Below are 18236 nucleotides of genomic sequence, written 5' to 3'. Positions count from 1 at the left end.
GGCAGAGCCTCCAAACAGGGTTGCGGGGGAGGCAGGGAGGACCTGAGCCTCACATCGTGCATTTTCTGCAGGCAAAATCCCACAGCGTAGTCAGGAAACCTGTGGAATTCATTAAGCCAGGAAGTTGTACCTGCTAGAAAGTATAAGTAACTTCTTAAAACATATAGAGAAATAGAGAGTTCTAGAAGGGGTTTGTGAGAAAAGCAGGGGCTATCCCGAGGAATACCCTTCCATTCCAAGCTGACTTCGTGGAGGATAACCACCGCCCATCATCTCACAGTCCCCGGTGCCGCTGACAGATGTGGCGGGCGGACCACCAGCCTGAGCCAGAATTAACCAGAATGTGGACACTTCCCTGTAGCTCACAGCACATCTTTGTAATTCTGGGGGATTTTCACAAATGTCACGGAATCTCTCCAACCTTGTTTTCTCACGTGTGAAACGGTGATAGTGCTGCTGACTTTGCGGGGTTATTACCAACATTGCCCGGCACATAATAAACGCTCAATAAATGCTGGCTATTGCTACCACATGAGAAAGTTTCCACGGTCCAACGAACATGTGAAACCTCACAGGGAAAAAGCAAACGTTTCCTTAGCACAAGGCTTCTGAGAGCCTTTGAATGCTCTATTATGATACTCTAGGAGTGGTACAGTAAGTATCATCTGCTCCTGGGACCGCTTTTGCTCAGAACATTGAGTGGAAAATGAGTCTCTAGAACATTCTATGAGAACGACTCTACATGTACTTAAACACACAAACAAATAACTATGTGAAAGAAAGGCCACCATAAATACTACATTGGACCTGCTTCTCTAACTGAACACATTTACAGGGCCTATTCCACAGCAATGCATCTATTTCCATATGGTTGTTTTAATGACCAAGTATTCTATGGATGTAGCAGGGCATTTTAGTTTGGCTGTTACTATCTCCCCAAGAGTCTAGGAAAGGACCTTCCTTAGGTTTTGTCTCTCTAGGGCTTATACTGGCTCAACCAGAGAACCAAAGTCTTACTGATAGGATCTCTAGCAGTGAATCTAAGTGAAGATGGTAAGAATAACCCGCTTTGATGCCCAGCGGAAAACTCTTCTCGGGACTTCAGGCTTTGAACGGCCAGACTAGAACTCTTCACCTTCAGAAAGTGAGGACCTATCAACTACTGGTGGTTCTCACTGTGGTTCTCAGCCTACAGTTTGGGGGTCTGGGAAAGGATTTATGAGCTATTTGCAATGTTTCAAAAAGCGGATTGGAAAAACATGCACAGACCAAGCAAGGCTGCAAGTGTCTTTGCTTTGAGCTGGAATTTTATCAGCTCCGTGTGGTAGCACAGTCAGCGCTCTGAGTGGCCGTTTTGAGATGCCCTTGATAAATAACGCCTGAGAATGGGAATTGTTACTTAATAAGTGCAGTTTGTTGAGCAGACAAAATTCTTTCAAATACGAGAACCCTGGGGAAGAAATATAATAGACAGTGTTTAAATGTTGAAGCAAGCTCGTCAAAAAGGTTCTGTATGGTGAAGAACAAAGGTATATGAGATCCACTGGCCATCTCAATGTGGTCATTTTGAATAACTGGCATTTCAACATGCAAAAGGCAATATAGCCTTTTTAGGAGTGTCAGAAGCGAAAAAGTGCTGCGACTTGGCCAGCACATGGAGATGGATGTCATTGCTCTTCTCCATAGGATGACTGAGAGGAAAAGAATGGAAAATGAGGGTGGGCCAAGGGCATCTGTTATATCCATTATGTGATTATGTAAGTCTCACTTATCTTCTTTGCACTTGTATGTTCAAATGGTCATGGGTCAAAACAACCATGCCAGAATTGCCTGTTCGGTTTTCACAAATTTGGGGTTTGATCCTATTTATCATGGGCTTTAACATCAGGTAGAATTTAAGTCCTGGCCCTGACAAGGCTCCATCTATATCCTTGAGAAGATATTTAACCTCTCTTAGTCCTAGCTCTTCATATATAAAACAAGGGTAATTTTTATCTCACTAGATTATTGATAGATTTCATTAACATTGTTTATTATACTTTGCGGGGTGTGTGTGTGTGTGTGTGTGTGTGTGTGTGTGTGTGTGTGTGTGTACAATTCTATGCATCTAGAGAGACCCTCTTTGGAAGAGTAACTAGCACAGCATCAGTAGGGACTCAGTAACAATTAGTTCCCCTCCTCCTTCCCTTGGTGAAAGCACTTTGTAAAAATGAATAAAATGTAAAAAGGTTTCCTTTTTATTTCAGTAAGCTGAAGCAAGAAGCAAAACTAACACAGCCAGATAAATTAAGAGAGGGAGGGTGAGTGCCATATATTTCCCGGTTCATGAATGTGTATGAGACTATGGCCTGATATTAACCCTGAATTCCAAAGCCAATCCCATCGGGTATATTCATAAATGCGTCTAGCCATTCAATGCCCACACGATCAATGTGTAAATTCAGTTACCTCGCTGATTACACTGCCATTTGCCAGCATACCTTTCTCTGAAAACTTTGCACTGTAAATATAGCCAATAATAAAATTGTCTACATAGGTAATAATTCTTGCTTACTTACTGACAGTAAGGTTTTTAATTCCATGTCTGTGAACCACTGCGTGTCTCCTTGAAGCCTGCAGCCGTGTTTAAACTCAGTAGCTCAAAGTAAAAGCTTCATCACTCGATAATGGCACCAATTAAACAATTTGTATTCATAAGACAGAAACAGTAACTAGTATTTCTGCCTACCTCTTTTCCAGCTGTTAGATAGATGTAGATATTCTTCTTAGGGTGAGGAACGAGTTTGTAGAAAACAGGTGTTTCTTCTTTAATTTCATAGATAACCTCCGGACAATTAGAAGTCAAATTCTCACCAAGAATAACCTATTTTTTAAAAAACAGAAATATGACTTCTATTAAATAATTTGAATTTCAGGGTGGCAAAACTTATGGCTTAATCCTAAGATTACATCCTTTCTTCCTCACTACCTACACTGGCTAAGGTACCACGTTCCTTAATCATCGGCTCATATCTCAGCCTTCAACAAGGCTGGTGATAGCAAGCTTGGATTTCTGCTTTTGTAGGGGACAGAGTCACGGTGCACGCACACACACACACACAAAGCCACTCTTCGGCGCTGAGGCAGTATCCTCATATGTGGAAGCTCTTTGTGCAAAACTGGCCTTATGAGAAGCCACAAGTGACAGCGTCATTAGTGCCATGCCAAGCGATCTTAAAACTAAAGGCAGGCAGCCTGACAGGTACCTGCATGGGTTACTCTGATTCTCCTCTATGGGTCTACACAGTTCTGTGTTTTCAAGTACCCAGGACAACTTAACAGGCCTAAACGAGTAGGTACATATTTATATATAAAATACGAGTAAGTGTGGCTTTGAAGTTGGACATACCTGAGTTTCACTCATCTTTAGTCAATAAACATCCCTTGAACATCCACTATATGTAGCTGCCACATTGTAGGTGTTTGCAAAAATGCAGTGAACAAATGGTGGGGAAATCCTGCCCTTATAGAACTTACATTCATGTGCATGCTGGGGTGGGGGGAGTGTAATGATAGACAATTAACAACAAATCAGTAAATTATAAAATATGTCAGCAGGCACCGCAATGCAATGAGAAGCCTGCGCACCGCAACCAAGAGTAGCCCCCGCTCGCCACGACTACAGAAAGCCTGTGCGCAGCAACAAAGACCCAATGCAGCCAAAAAAAAAAAAAAAAACACGTTAGCAGGACCGACAGTATAGCACAGGGAACTATATTCAATATCCTGTAATAACCTATAATGGAAAAGAATCTGAAAAAGAATAGATTACATACATGTACAACTGAATCACTTTGCTGTACACCAGAAACTAACACAACACTGTAAATCAACTATACGCCAATATATAAAAAAAAATACGTTAGCAGGTGATATAGGTCAAAATTAAGTGGGGTAAAAAGATGGAAAATGTGTGTTCAGCATTACGTTTCATTAGAAGGTGACGTTTTATTTAGAGACTAACAGGAGATGCTGGAGTGAGTCATTTAGATATATGTGGATAAAGCATACTCTTAGAAGAGTGACCAACTGGTGCAAAAGCCCTGAAGTGAGAGCAGACCAGTATGGCCTGAGCAGAACAAGTGAGGTAGAGAGGAGTGGACAGCGAGGTAACAGGGTGGATCATATAGGTTCTTGTTGGCCTGTGTAAAGATTTTGCCTCTTACTCTAGGTGAGAGATGCGGAGCCACTGCAGGGCTTTGAGCAGACGAAACACATGGTGAGAAGGTGGGGTTTGAAGCATGGATAGGAAGACTCCTCGGAAGATGATTACCCTAATCCTGGAGAAATATAATGGTAGCTTGGTCTCAGATTTGCATCCTGGCTCTACCCTTCAAGTAGATGGGCTCCTCTGAGCTAGTAACTTACTTAACCTCCCTGGGACTCAATTTCCTCACCTCTAAAATGGAACTAACAATGCCTTCCTTATACACAGTGTTGTAGGATCAAATGAGAATTACGAATAATGCTTAGCACATCAACAATACTCAATGGATAATAACCTATTACTAGATTACAAGCGCCTCTTGGGTAGGGACCATGTCTTAATCATCTTGGTACCTACCCCTCTGCCCCAGACAATACAATGCTTTTGAAAGTGAAGATGTTCAATATTTTGTCAGTTTGAAAACATCCAGATATGATATCTATATTCATATCTCTACCACTGTGGACATCAGTTACATTGGGCATATGATTCGAAAAGAAAAAAAACTGGCACCTGGGATTCTTTTCAAAGTCTACTTTCACACATCTACTGAGCAATAACGTGCCTGTACCACACATCCTGATGGCAAGCACACTTTTGCTATTTAATCAAAAATTAGGGCTTCCCAGGTGGCGCAGTGGTTGAGAGTCCGCCTGCCGATGCAGGGGACACGGGTTCGTGCCCCGGTCCGGGAAGATCCCACATGCCGCAGAGCGGCTGGGCCCGTGAGCCATGGCCGCTGAGCCTGCGCGTCCGGAGCCTGTGCTCCGCAACGGGAGAGGCCACAACAGTGGGAGGCCCGCGTACCGCAAAAAAAAAAAAAAAAAAAAAAAAAAAAATTAATTTGGCTCATGGAGAGCATCCCGCATGCGCTCGGGATGTGGCCTGAGTCTGGCTTTGTCCTGCGATGGTGATTTCCCTCCATCATCTGCTCTGAGTCAAACCCAGGTGGATTTGGTGCAACTAGTAGCTCACTAGGAGCCCATGAACCACTAAGTTCAGTGGCAGCTCTGTAAAATCAATGTAACTAAATAGATTAAATATGACTTTTTTCAAAAGGAAAAGCAGCATTTAGGTCCAAAGGGAGGTGGAAAGGTCTGTGCCTCAAGTCATTTATAAATGACTCTACAGCTGCACCATCCAATATGGTAGCCATTAGCCACACATGGCTATTTAAATTTAAATTAAATTAAAAATTCACTTCCTTAGTCACACTAGTCACATTTCAAGTACTCACTAGCCACATACGGCTATCATATTGTATGTGCGGATACAGAACATTTCCATCATCATGGAAAGTTCTATTACAGACCCTGGCCTACAGAAACCTATGAGCCCAGGGAGACATCAGGCAGGCACTGACCAAGTGCGGGCTTGCCAGGCTCCTGTCTTCCCATCTCTAATTCACATTCTTTATTAATCAGCTCAGATTCAAACAGCTGATCAGGTTCTTGGAAAGTGCTTGTATAGAGGGGGAGAGATAGGAAGCCAGATTTAAAGATCGATAGAAACATTCTCAAGTGAGGCTCAGGAGAAGGCTGCTGCCCAGATCTCGCTTGATGAATTCATCACGTTAAAACCATCATCTGGCAGAAACACCTATGAAGCATTCTTGCCAATAAAGCTGAAGCCGAATCTGATCAAGCCTTAGTGCTAACTTCCATCTAGCATTAGGAGACAGAAGGGGCAGAGGAACGAGCTAAACGGCGCCACAAGAAAGCGAACAGCCAAATCCACGGTGGGAGACAGGCCACAGGACAACAGACTTCCTTTCCTCAAAACGTCAACAGAGGTGAATCACAGGATAGGAGGAGGCCACTCAGATTAAGAGAAACAGAACAACCTCCATGTCATTTGAGGACCTTGTTCAGATACCAATTTGGACCAAACAATTTTAAAAAGACATTCTTGAGTCAATCAGGAAAATTTAGTTACATGGACTTGATATTAGATAATTCTGAAGAATTACTGATGATTTTGTTACTTGCAATCATAGCTTTATGATTATGGTGATTTAAAGAAATGATCATAGTTTTTTAGAGATGCATAATGGAATATGTAGGGGGTGAAATGACACAGTGTCTGGGATTTGCTTTAAAATTTAGAAGTAAATAAAAACAATTTACAAAACACCACCACTCATCCATTTTAAGTGAGTTAGGAGCTGCACTGCGGTTGTTCTTAGAGCTTATTTTATTTTAGTTATTTTTGGAGCATGGTGGATACAGATGGGTAAGGGGCTAGAAAGATCTTATTTGGGTCAATACAGATTTATTTACTTGATACCTTAGAGATGAAGCATCAGTATTCTCTCTAGAACTTGGACTTATGGCAGGGAAGCCCTTCTTGCTTGTTTTTTCTCTTTAAATTACCACAGTGTACATGTACCAGGATTTGCCAACCAGTTTCCTGAACAAGCTACCTCGAGAGGCCAGCAGTGAAGCTTGTCCTGATAACTGCAGGTGCTGGGTTTAAAGGGGTATGCTTCACTGTGGTGGGAGTGAGACTTCTCTGGAAGGTAATTTGGCGTTATCTCTCAACATTATAAAGCACATACCCTTAGATCCCACACTCCCTCATATATACATATATAACGATATATGTAATAGGTATTTATTGCAGCATCATGTGTTCTAGCAAAAGACTGAAACAACCGAAACGTCCAACAATAGGGACCTGGTTAACTAAACTATGGTGCAAGCAATGGAATACTATTTAGCAATGAAAAGAATCAGAAAGCTCTTTATGTATTATATGTTATGTTTACCATGCTATATTAAATATGTATATATACATGTATATACACATACATAACATATATGTTTAATAAAAGGGGAGAAAGACTATCTTCCCCCTTTTGCTCGCAGACATATATAAAATATCTCTAAACCATTATCACTGGTTGCCCCAGAAGTCAAGAATGGGTGACCTTCTTGGTTCTTTTGAGTTTTGAACACTGTTAATGTATTGTCTTTAAAAATAAATACATGCAATTTAAATTTTACAAGTGTTTGAGGATGAGTGGGTCCAATGGTTTTCCTTTTTGCTAGATTATGCAGAGAAGGATCTCCGCACCCCCAAGGAAGTTTCCATTTTCATCACATCTTTAATTTTACTAAAGCAACGTGCTGCACAGAGGGACTGGGGTCTCTGCTTCAGCACGGCCCTCGTCTCTCTCAGATGACTACAGGAAGGATCTCCTCCTCCTCTGGATTTCTGTTAATATCACCTCCAACCCCACCCCCACCCACAGAGCCCAGCCCAGCACAGGGGCATCGGTGGAACACTTAGATCTTCTAACTGCAAAAGTCACATCAACATCAACACAGAAAAGAAAGACAGCAAGACTGGAGCTGGGCCGCCTCGGAAAAGAATACGATAAGTGAAGCGATTCAGGAAGTAACGGTGAGTCACAGAAACCCAAAATGGGTTGAATTTTGCATAAGAGAAAATGCATTCAATACACACACACTCCTCGGGCATGATGTGGATTTTCATCTATTGCTTCCAGCATACGACCTTAATATGGATCTAATCTGAAGTCAACCTGAGCCTCTGCCATGTATATTCTTACATACCCCTTCATCCATCTCAAATGCCACCTCCTCTGAGAAGCCTTCCCTGGTCACCTTTCTACCGTACCCCACTGTCCCTCTCTACACATCACTCTGTTTCCTCCACAGCACTTATCACCATGTGAAATGACTTCATTACTGGTTAATCCATTTAGTTGTTTTCTGCCTTTTTCTTCCCACCATGAGAGCAGGGGCACTGTTGGTTTTGTTCGCTTTTATATCCTTGGCACCCAGAACAGTGCCTGGCGCATAAAAGGTGCCCAATAAATATTTATTAAATGAAAAAACATACTCTAGTAGCGTTCAAGATTTTATAGGGCTCTTCAGATTTTTCCAGCTGCAGCCCATGTGGAAAACAAATTTTCCCCAATGGAGAACTTCAGTGAGTGTCAACATATTGTTTCTGTTGACATCTTCCTGAAGCCTCATGGCAGGCGATTAACTAGCCTTGGGATTTTCACTGCATACAAAAAAGCCAACCAACAAACAAAACAAAAAAACCAACAACAACCCTCCCAGCTACAGTCCTGAAATGTATGGTGTGTGAGACTTCCACACCATACAATTAGCTGCATTACAAGTACAACACCGTCCACGGAAAAGACAGCCTGGTGAGGAAAATGAGGGGGAGAAAAATTAAACAAAAGACTATTTCTTTTTTTTCTTTACTATTAACATGACATGGGAAAGCCATGGGTGTTCAAAATGCTAAAATATTTTACACCAAATTTCTTTTCTTATACCTCACTCTGTGAGGCTGACCAGGTAAAGCGTAAACCAAACATTCTTCTCACTTATTTTTTTTTTCCATCAACAGTTTCTAAGAAATGCTGCAAAGGAGACTTAAACCACACACACACACACACACACACACACACACACACACACACATATGAGGAAAGCAAGGTAATTATCCAATAGCATTTACTGTGCTTCAGTAAGTAGGAGTAATAATAAAAATGAAATATAAAGATTAAAGCAAATTACTCTCTGGTTTCCAATCTACTGATTTTGATGTAAGTAGTAAGAGAAGCATACAGCCTGAACCATGAGTTCTAGATTTGTGGATTACACGGGCGAATTTGTTCCGAATCGGGGAGTCCCTGCACACTCACACACTGGAAGGAATGAGATGGGGGTAAACTTGAACGTGACTTTCTCAACAGCCAACCACGGAGCCCACTTTCAAGTTCTGACAGTTCCCACTGCCTTTACTTTTTGGTCTGTTCCCTCAGCTCAGCGTCCATGCCCCCCCCCCCCCACTTCCAGCCCCAGGTCCTGTCCTGGGCTTCTCATGGCCTCGTCTTCCTTATTTGAACATTCTATGGGAGTATAAATAGAGCTTGGCTTTAGAAAAGACCTGTTTTTGTTTTCTCTTATTTTTCACTCGAAAACTTTAAAAAACAGCGTCAAAGGCAGACTCTTCAAAGGTTACACAGTTTGGAGGCAGGAAGAACTTTCTGGAAATGGGCTGAATCTCACTCCATGGTTTGGATAAATGACATCCACTAGTAGGAGCAGAGTTTGGAGAGCTACATAGGTAGCCAGTCCGGACTCAGCGTGGGCGTGGTGCTTCTCTGCTGGATATGGGGAAAGGGCATGATATGGCTTCCTGAATCCTGAACCCTGCTTTAGGCCTAAGGATGTTGGAGAAAACCAACCCTAGCCTCCTGTTGCTGGAGCCATTCTAAAAATCAACTTGAACACAGATTTCCTACCATTGCTCTAAAGGAGTTCACTGGGGAAAAGCAGGGGTTCCTAAGGGGGTTCAGAGGCTCCCAGGAGCTACTTGTAGCCCCGAGAGGAGAGGGCTCTGCCTTCCTCTAACACAGAAGTCTGCACTCAGCTGGGTTGTCAGCAAGCTGTCCCTAAAACCACAGAAGCCATAGAACCTTCTCAAGAAACCTCAAATACTTGCATCTTGATGTTAACCCAGATATTCCAACATTAGAAAATACAAAATAAAAACCAGTTCCACAAACTCTCCCAAACTCTAGAGAACACATCTGAATCATCAGTGCAGTTTGTTTGGGAGACTGGTTGCTACCATCCAAATCACCTTGAGCAAGTTACCTAACCTCTCAGAGCCTCAGGTTTTTTCATTTATAAAGTGGGAACGCTAATAGTATTGAACTAGTGAACCCATGCAGACACTGGTTCTAATGCCCGGCACATAGTAAGAGCTCAGAAATGTTAGCTGTTATTATTCCTCGCCTACTGCCTTCTTTTCTTCTTTGCTTACAAGAAAGGTTAATGGGCATGGGTGAAGTTATTTCAAATTGCATTACTTATTTTACCACCTGGAAAAGTTCAAAATATTCAATTCTGCCCTTGAAATAAGGACCATTTTCTACATGCAACAGAGTCAGCTCAAAGGAATCCAATCTGCACCGTAGTCTGTACCACAAGCTGGAGAAAGAGCACGTGTTTACAAGAATCCTGGCCACACAACACGTGGGATGTGAATTCCCAAAAACGGAGTTCAGTGTGGCCCTACTTTTTCAGCTGATCTCAGTGAGGATGCTGACGACTGAAAAATTATAGCATGCAATCATGCTCAGAAAGGAAGTAAAATGAGGAAATATCCAGAGGAAAAAGTGACTGGACATCATCTGTCTCACAACCGCTAGGATGGCAAGTCGATAATAGGGGGGCAGATGAGATATTCGCAAAGGACGCTTTCAGTTCCAAATTCCTTCAGGTTTTCTAAAACCTTACAAAGGGATTTAGAAATAAAAGTAGAAGAGGGCAGTAAAGGTATTAGCATATTGTGAAACCTTTAATTTTTCCGCTCATCATCAATGAAATCTTACCTTCAGAGGTAGTGCCAGATGACTCGGAAGAGTACATGTCTTTAAAGTCACTTTAAAAGTGATTCAATATCTCGGCTTAAGCTCAAAATAATGTTTCCATATAATAGAATATGATACAGCTATTTTAGAAGACTTTACAGTTTGCCGTAACTTTTTAATATAAGCGTTTTCCCTCATTAACTGAAGGAAAAAAGGATGCAAAACTGAATAGAGTCTGACCTCAACTATGTAAAAAAAAGAATCTAAAATGCCTCTACATAAGAAAACTAGGGGTATTTTTTCTTTGCTTTCCCCTCATCCCCCGCTACTTTGCAACTTTCTCCAAGAGCATGTATTGCTTTTACAATCAGAAAAAAATCATTTCAGTAATATGATATTTAAAATTGCACCAAACTCTATGAAAACTCTGGGAGGTTTTCAGAGATTTAGGAAATCAGAGGGTCCGTGTATGTGTTGGTCAAAAAGAGCAACTGGCCCCCAAATGCTATTTCCTGCCTCTCCTCCAGCCGGGCATATAGTACAGTGCCTGGCGTCTGTCGAAAGGCCGTCAACTCTTGATCGCCAGGGAGACTGAAGAGTCAGGCTGTGGGTGGTCCAAGCCCCTTCTTCTCCTGCTCCTGCAGGCTGCCTTGGGTTGGCTGTTTTTCTCTGCTCATTAGTACCTCCACTCTGCGGCTGAAGAAGCCAAGCTTGTGTCTATCAATGTTCGTCTTTTCTAACAGTTCTGGTGACGAGTCTGGCAAGGGACAAGCTTGAAGTGTTTGAATACAGGGATCTGGAGATCCTCTGTGCCTTCCAAATCGTCTACACAATCCTGGGGCTTCAGGACTCCGGGTGATTTCAGGGGCTGCACCCAAGCATCTGTACACAGGATACATAGGGGAGTCTTGGGAATGGCTGCGCTGTCCTCGGGAGCCTGGCGGGGCCCAGTCAGCTCACACTCTCCCCTCCCAACCTCTTCCTGAGGGGTAGAACCTTCCTGAGGGAAGCTGGGGGTGGGGTTTGACTCCCAAGAAGTTATCATACCAGTGAGGTGTTCCCTCAGCCAGACGGTCTGCCTTCTTCTCAAGCTGGGATTCTTCCCTGAGCTTCTAAGAACCCTGAACCCGCTCCACTCCCACTGCCATGTGACTCCCTAGCAACATGCTTCCCACTCCCCCCAGAGAACCCTCACAGAGTGGTTGCCCGTGCCTGGGGCAGAAGCTACCGAGTCAGTGTAGCCTGAGACATAACAGTGTGGTCTCTGAAGTGCTTCCTGGTTCAAACCCCTGCTCTGCCACGGGTGACCTTGGACAAATCGTGCAGCTTCTCTGGGCCCCGGTTCCCTTATCTGTAAAATGAGAAGAGTGTGTCTACCTCACTGAGTGGTGGAGGGGACTGAATGAGAACAGGTAGAGTGATGAGCGCTGTATAAATGTTAGCAGTCACAAAACAAACAGAAAACCAACCTGCCCTTGTTACAGGAACCCTAAGAACACAGCCACAGATGTGGCTTTTGAAGGTGTAGCCCGTACAGATGCCGAGGAAAGTGAGACTTGGGTCAGCCGTCTCTTCCTCAGCAGCCTTGAAGCTGCAGCTCAGTTCCACCCCTTGGTAGCACAGCATCGCTAAACACCGGCCAGCTGCACACGAACCGCTGGGGTGAACAAACAGGACAGGCGAAACCAGGCCGTCCCATGGGAAACTATTTATAGCCAGTGTTCCTTCACCTCCAATTTACCATCTAACAGTTTGGTTGGCTCTGCTTTGGGGAAACAGTGTTCTTGTCAAAACACTCGTCAAAAATATCCCAAATCTGAAGAGATAACTGGCAAGGAGACCCAGTTAGGGATTGATGGAAACTTCTTCCGCCAGGCGAATGGGTCCAATGAGTCTGACCAGCTTGGTGTAGGTCCAGAGGTTGCCTCACGGCCCTGAGCAACTTGTATATGGGGACTGCTGGGTATTTACCTTCCCCCAGGAAATAAAGCTAACACAAAAGGAAAGATGACCAATGTATATTTTAAAAGCATGTGTATACAAACAAACCCCCTCCCATATGTTACTGGGTTTCCTCCAAAGAAAACAGATTAAATCAAGTATCTACCAGGCACTCAGCACTGTATCAGGCTGTGGGAATTCCCGGCCCCCTTCTCCAGAAGCTTAAAATCAAGCTGGGAAGGCAAGACAAACACAAGTGCAAAGGTTAGGCATCAAAGCAAGACATTTGTAATGAGCCAAAAGAATGATACAGACAATGAGTATTTCAGGAGATGAGGGAGAAACGTGATCACTCCAGGCTTCCGAGTCCTCAGAGAGGAGGTGGAGTTTGAGTTGAGCCAAAGCATAGATATGCAGGATTCAGTAAAGCAGAGGAAAGAAGAGAGCAAGCCAGGAAAGGGGTACAGTGTGAGCAAAGGTGTGGGAGCAGCACACAAGGCACATTGGGAGAAAGCAAGCAAGCAAGCAGGTCTGGCTAATTGGAGACGCCCAGAAGAGAAAGGGGTTTCTTAGGTCATCTAGTACAATCTCATTTTACAGATGAGGAAATGGAGGCTCAGAGAGGTTAACAGATTTACCTCAAGTCACACAGCTAGTTATCAGTGGGAGATCAGCTGAGAAAACAAATCTGTTAATATTCAGTTTAGAATCCCAGCTGACAGTAAATTGACTGGCTATAGAGAGGCAAAGGAGAATCCGCCCAGGGTGAAAGAAACAGTGCAATTCTCAACCACGAATGCTGGTGGAGGTCACAGAAGGTGCTCCGTAAACGCTTGCTGAAGAAATTGATAACTGCTATATAATTTCAGACGAGTCATGTGTTATCTCTGAGTTTATTTTCTTCTCATTCCCCCTGCACCTTTCCCCCAGTGAATAAAAATCTCAGCTCGGCCAGTGGTGTATCCGCACAGTGGAAATAAACAGTTCTCAGAGATAAAAGGCAGGGGAGCCTCAGAGGGTTTGAGATTTCTAACCTCTCTGTGGTGGGTGTGGGTAGGAAGGTTAGAAAATGAACCACCCCCTCTGCGGGCGGCAGGTGGGCTGGGGAGAAGGAACATCTGTTTATTTCTTCTTTTTAGCCCTATAATCTTTTACCTCTTTGAAGTTGTGAGAAATCAGGTGCTTTGTACATTTCCATTATAAAGGAGATAGAACTGAAAAGTTAAAAGTCTTAGGAGGGTGAGCCTGGATGCGGTAAGGGCCAGGTCCCCATGTGCCTCACCCAGGCAGCCTGTGAGTAAGGAAGGGAACCTTCTTGGCAAGTTCCCAGGAATCAAGGGGTCTGTCACTTCCATACATGAGTAGGAGGTTATTACAAATAGATTTCCAGAAATTTCTTTCAGGCCATTTCCGTGAGGGGAGGTGTCTCCGAGCAGTTCACAAAGCAGTTGGTATGGTCTTGTGTATAACCCAGAAGCAATAAAAAATACAAAATACAAAAGCACAAAATGGATCAATACTAAAATCGACATGGAAGAAGGCACAGAAAACTAACCTTAAGTAACTGGCCATTTCCAGTCCCCAAGAATAAAACAGTCCTGTTCATTACCACGGTGCCATAAACGGACGTCAGGTCGGAATGGATCAAGGTAGATGACGCGATTGGCTGGACTCTTTCAGGTTGATCCTTCTCATTCTGAACATGCACACAAACGCACAAATAAAAAAAAGATAATTTTTAACAGTGATAATTCTCATGATGATAAAACGTCACTCATGCCCACCTGGGAAGGATCCTTACTGGAGCCCCAAATACATTTTCTTAGACAAGATCCCCAGGAACAACCTTTTATCCCCTTTATCGGCAGAATCACCACGCTTGCCCAACCCGTGGAAAGCCATTTGTTTACTGTGTATTAACATGTACTGATTGCCAGCAGTGAGCCAGCCATCCATTTAACACTCCCCCAGCTGATATATGAAACTGAGTTCCCCTTTATTGCCAAAAAAGAGCCCACCGCTGAAGTGGGAGGGAGACAGTCTTATACATGGCTGTTTGCAGGATCAGGCTGAAATTTATTTTAACAAGGGTTTGGCTTCTGTGAGGTTAAACAAGCCACTTCCAGAGATATGAGACGGACCATCCTATTGGGTGTGACGGCAGAGAGGAGGGACTCTGGATTTACAAGAAGAGTGCAGTGTGTGAGCCCAAAGACAGGGTAGGTCATTCAGAGGGCGAAGAGGGAAAGACAGAGTCATGGATGGTAGGTAAGACAGAGCCGCAGGGCTAAAGAGGAACCAAGCACAAGGGCTGGACCCGGTGCTGATGTTCTCGAAGAAGAAATGGAAAGCCTAACTCTCAACCTGAAGGCATTTAAACGGTCTGAGGTTCTGAGCACATGGAATCACATGCTCACTCCTGATCATTAAATAAAGCCCCTCTTTAAATCCAGAGCAGACAGTGTGTCGACCAAAATGTCTTTTTCTTCCTTGTTTAAAGGCATGAAGTGCTTCCTGCTGCTTCCTGCTTTCAACGACAGGAAACCGAGTTTGTTACACAAATCTCTGGAAGATAGGAGCTAGAAAGAGTCGTTGCCTTCTGCAGCTACTGAACACAGTGCGATAGCATACTTTATCTGCCAGAGTTTGGTTCCCAACTGTACTAAGGTTGGCGAAGGCACATCTACGCTTCAACCAATAGGAGAGCCAGCAAACTTCTGTAAGCATCACCGCAACTCCTAAAACTGCCCCGTTTGGAGAGGGGAGAGGTAGGAAGGGGGAGGCTAAGACTTATTAACCTCATTATATTACTGCCGACAGTGTTTATGTCTTTCAATTTATGTCTTATTAAATATTCATTATTTTTAAACCCACCAAGTTTCATTAACATCTACACTAAATGGATTCATGGACTAAATTGATTTCTGAAGCCTTTAAAGTGCCGTCTACATTTCTTTGTTGAAGTTACGCTGGGAGGAAAAGACATGCTGGCAAGGATTTCGCCAATGTCGTGATCTCTGCTCAAGGAAAAGATGTCATAACCTAAGAGAACGTGGCTTATTTGCATACAGTATTCCATAGTGAACTCAGTTTAAGAAGATTTTTAGAAAACCCATTGGAGATTTTTTTTTTCCTGTTAAAAATATACTTTTCATACAGTCGGGGAAGATGAGGAACTGTCCTGTTGAAATGAAGCTGAGAAAAAAAATCTCTGTGGGTCTAAGAATCAGAACAATAGATCACTGTTTAGGTAAGGATGCCTCGTGACCATGAGCAGAAAAAAAGAAAAGTCGGTGACCTTTAGATGTAAAAAAAAAAAACCCACACCACACATCTTGCTTTAAAATAAAACCAGAATTGTTCAAACTTAAAATCGGCTGACCACGCCTCTTCTTTTTATTAAATATTTGAGCATCTCAGAAGTGCTTAACTCAGAGAACTGGACGTCATCTCTGCCCGGGCATCTGGAATGTTCTAACACCACTATCCTTGGCTGGAGGACTCCATTTTCCCTCATCCCACGACCCAGACAGAGTAATGACTGTGGACTGTTGATTATCCATCCACAAGGACCAAATGGGATAGTGTCCTCCCACGTCTGGTATACAGTAGGTGCTTAATAACTGTAGCTATTTAGATTAGCTAAGAACTGTGACATCACAGTTAGCCTTGGCTAAGGTGGGATGAGATATTCTGTTTGTGAAAGACTGACTCCAAAAAATCCCAGAAGTGGCTCAAAAGCCGAAAAAGAACAAGGAGAAAATTGCTTCTAAATTACTGTCCCATCCTCTCTAGCATCCTTCCCTGGCTTCTGACTGTTTCTCAGTAATTGAAGTTTTCCAAATTAAGTCCTGGATCAATAGCATGGGTTAGTAGTAGGGCCATTAAATCAATGTTCCCGAATTTGAGAGCTGGTGGCACAGAACAAACCACCTGGGACTAGGGGTCAGAGAAGTTAGGTTTGCATTCAAGCTTGGTTCTCATCCCCTGGGTGATGTGGGCAATTTATCGAACCCTGCTGGGATTGGCCTTCTCAGCTGTGAATAAGGCCAATGGTGTCTGATCCGTAGGGTCGTTATGAGGGAGAGATAATAATGATGGCAGTAATAACATGTTGATACATGCTAGCTGCTATTATCAGTAGTAACTTGCACTTACTGTGTGCTGCTTGGAATGTTTTATAATACTCCGACTCAATAAGGATAGCATAGGGTAGTGAGCTGGACCTCCAGGCTTTCGCTCCTGGCTCTGTCACGTTCTAACTAATTTTGTGCACATTATTTAGCTTCTCTGTGACTCAGTTTCCTCCTCTATGCACTGGAAGTGACGACAGCAGCATTTATGTCATAGACTCATCATGAGGACTGAATGAGTTAAGACACAAGCCCAGGTAAAGCTTAGAAGAACAGCGTCTGGCACAGAGTAACACACAGTCCATGTGTGCGATCATGACCTTATTTAAAAACACAAACGGTTGGTGCCACACCTGTGGCAGTTATGCCCACCTCCTCCTTTGCCACAAAACCCTAATTTTGTTCAGGTAGCAATAAACCCAAGCCCGGGAAACCATGATTAGTCTAAGCCACACAGTAATCCCATCCCCCGTTGCCTGGTACTTGCTTTCCTACACCTTAGAGCTAGGGGTGGCCATGTGGCCCAGTTTGGGTCTGTGAGATGCAAGAAATCCACTGGAGGAGCTTCTGGGAATAAGCTTCCTCCTTGATAAGAGGAGGCTCTTGAGGAGAACTCATTTGCCCCTCTTCCCTCACTTCCTCCCTTCGGAATCTGTGATGTGAGGCTACCCGTGCAGAGTGGTGACAGCCATTTTTGCTTCCATGACATTCAAGATGGAGGATGAAAACCAACAGATTGGTGCAAGGGAAGGACAAAAGACCCTCAGCTCCTGAGGACACCACGGAGCTCAGACTTCCAAGCTTTAAACTTTTTACTAACAATGATGTTATGGTTTAGGCCGCTGCTAATTGCCTGCAACGCAAAGCAAGTCCCTGTGTAAGAAATGAGAGTCATGGCTGGGGACATGGCACTAGACTCTAGCTTTTCCTCAGCTACAAAGGACCAGGAACCGGCCAAGCGCATGTTCCTCTCACCCTGGAGGATCCTGGCCGCAGTCAGGATTGTGTAGCCAATTACAACAGCGAGCCTGGAAGAAAAGAGGAAAGAGCGGGCTTGGACCTCAAGTAAACTCGAAGGGCTGCTCTGGCTGAATGGAAATGGCTTCTTTTGTGCTGGAAACACACAGAAATGGACAGGTCCCTGTGAATGGAAAAAGGAACCCTCTGAATGGCTTCCTTTTGCTCATTTCAGCAAATGCAAACAAAAGAAAGACAGGCTCCAGAGAAACCTGCTCACAAAAGTGAAATTAATACCTGGGGAGCCAAGGAGAAAAAGGGAGAAAATAGTGCAGTCGGCCCCCTGTGTCCACAGATTATTTTCACTCTTTTTTTTTTGGCCTATTTTCTATCGTGCCCTTCTCTCCCTTTAAGGCATAATCACTAATGTTGCTCTCAGCCTATTCTGTCTAGTTTATTACGTGTAATTTATTTCTGAATTCTGGCCTCTGCTTGTTCTTCTGTGTGTAACAAGGTTAATGCCTTGTAATGATGCCTTTGCCAGTTCTGCATTTCGCGACAAAATCCGATCTTGATTTAGCTCTAAACCTTG

At 43.6% G+C, this 18236-nt stretch overlaps 1 protein-coding gene across 1 annotated transcript in view; it reads right to left on the bottom strand.

Annotated features, from left to right (window-relative positions):
* PLXNC1 (plexin C1) overlaps positions 1 to 18236 on the bottom strand; it is a 139695-nt gene that overhangs the window by 106729 nt on the left and 14730 nt on the right. Inside the window, exons 2-3 of the mRNA XM_082850161.1 lie at positions 14110 to 14250; positions 2729 to 2863 (exon numbers count right to left, since the gene is read on the bottom strand). Coding sequence (XP_082706287.1) covers positions 2729 to 2863; positions 14110 to 14250 — 276 coding nt within the window. The remainder of the gene's footprint in view (positions 1 to 2728; positions 2864 to 14109; positions 14251 to 18236) is intronic.

This window comes from Leucopleurus acutus (assembly GCF_964270905.1).
Source record: "Leucopleurus acutus genome assembly, chromosome: 11".
Classification (NCBI taxonomy): Eukaryota; Metazoa; Chordata; class Mammalia; order Artiodactyla; family Delphinidae; genus Leucopleurus; species Leucopleurus acutus.
This window is presented reverse-complemented; position numbering and strand designations above follow the sequence as displayed.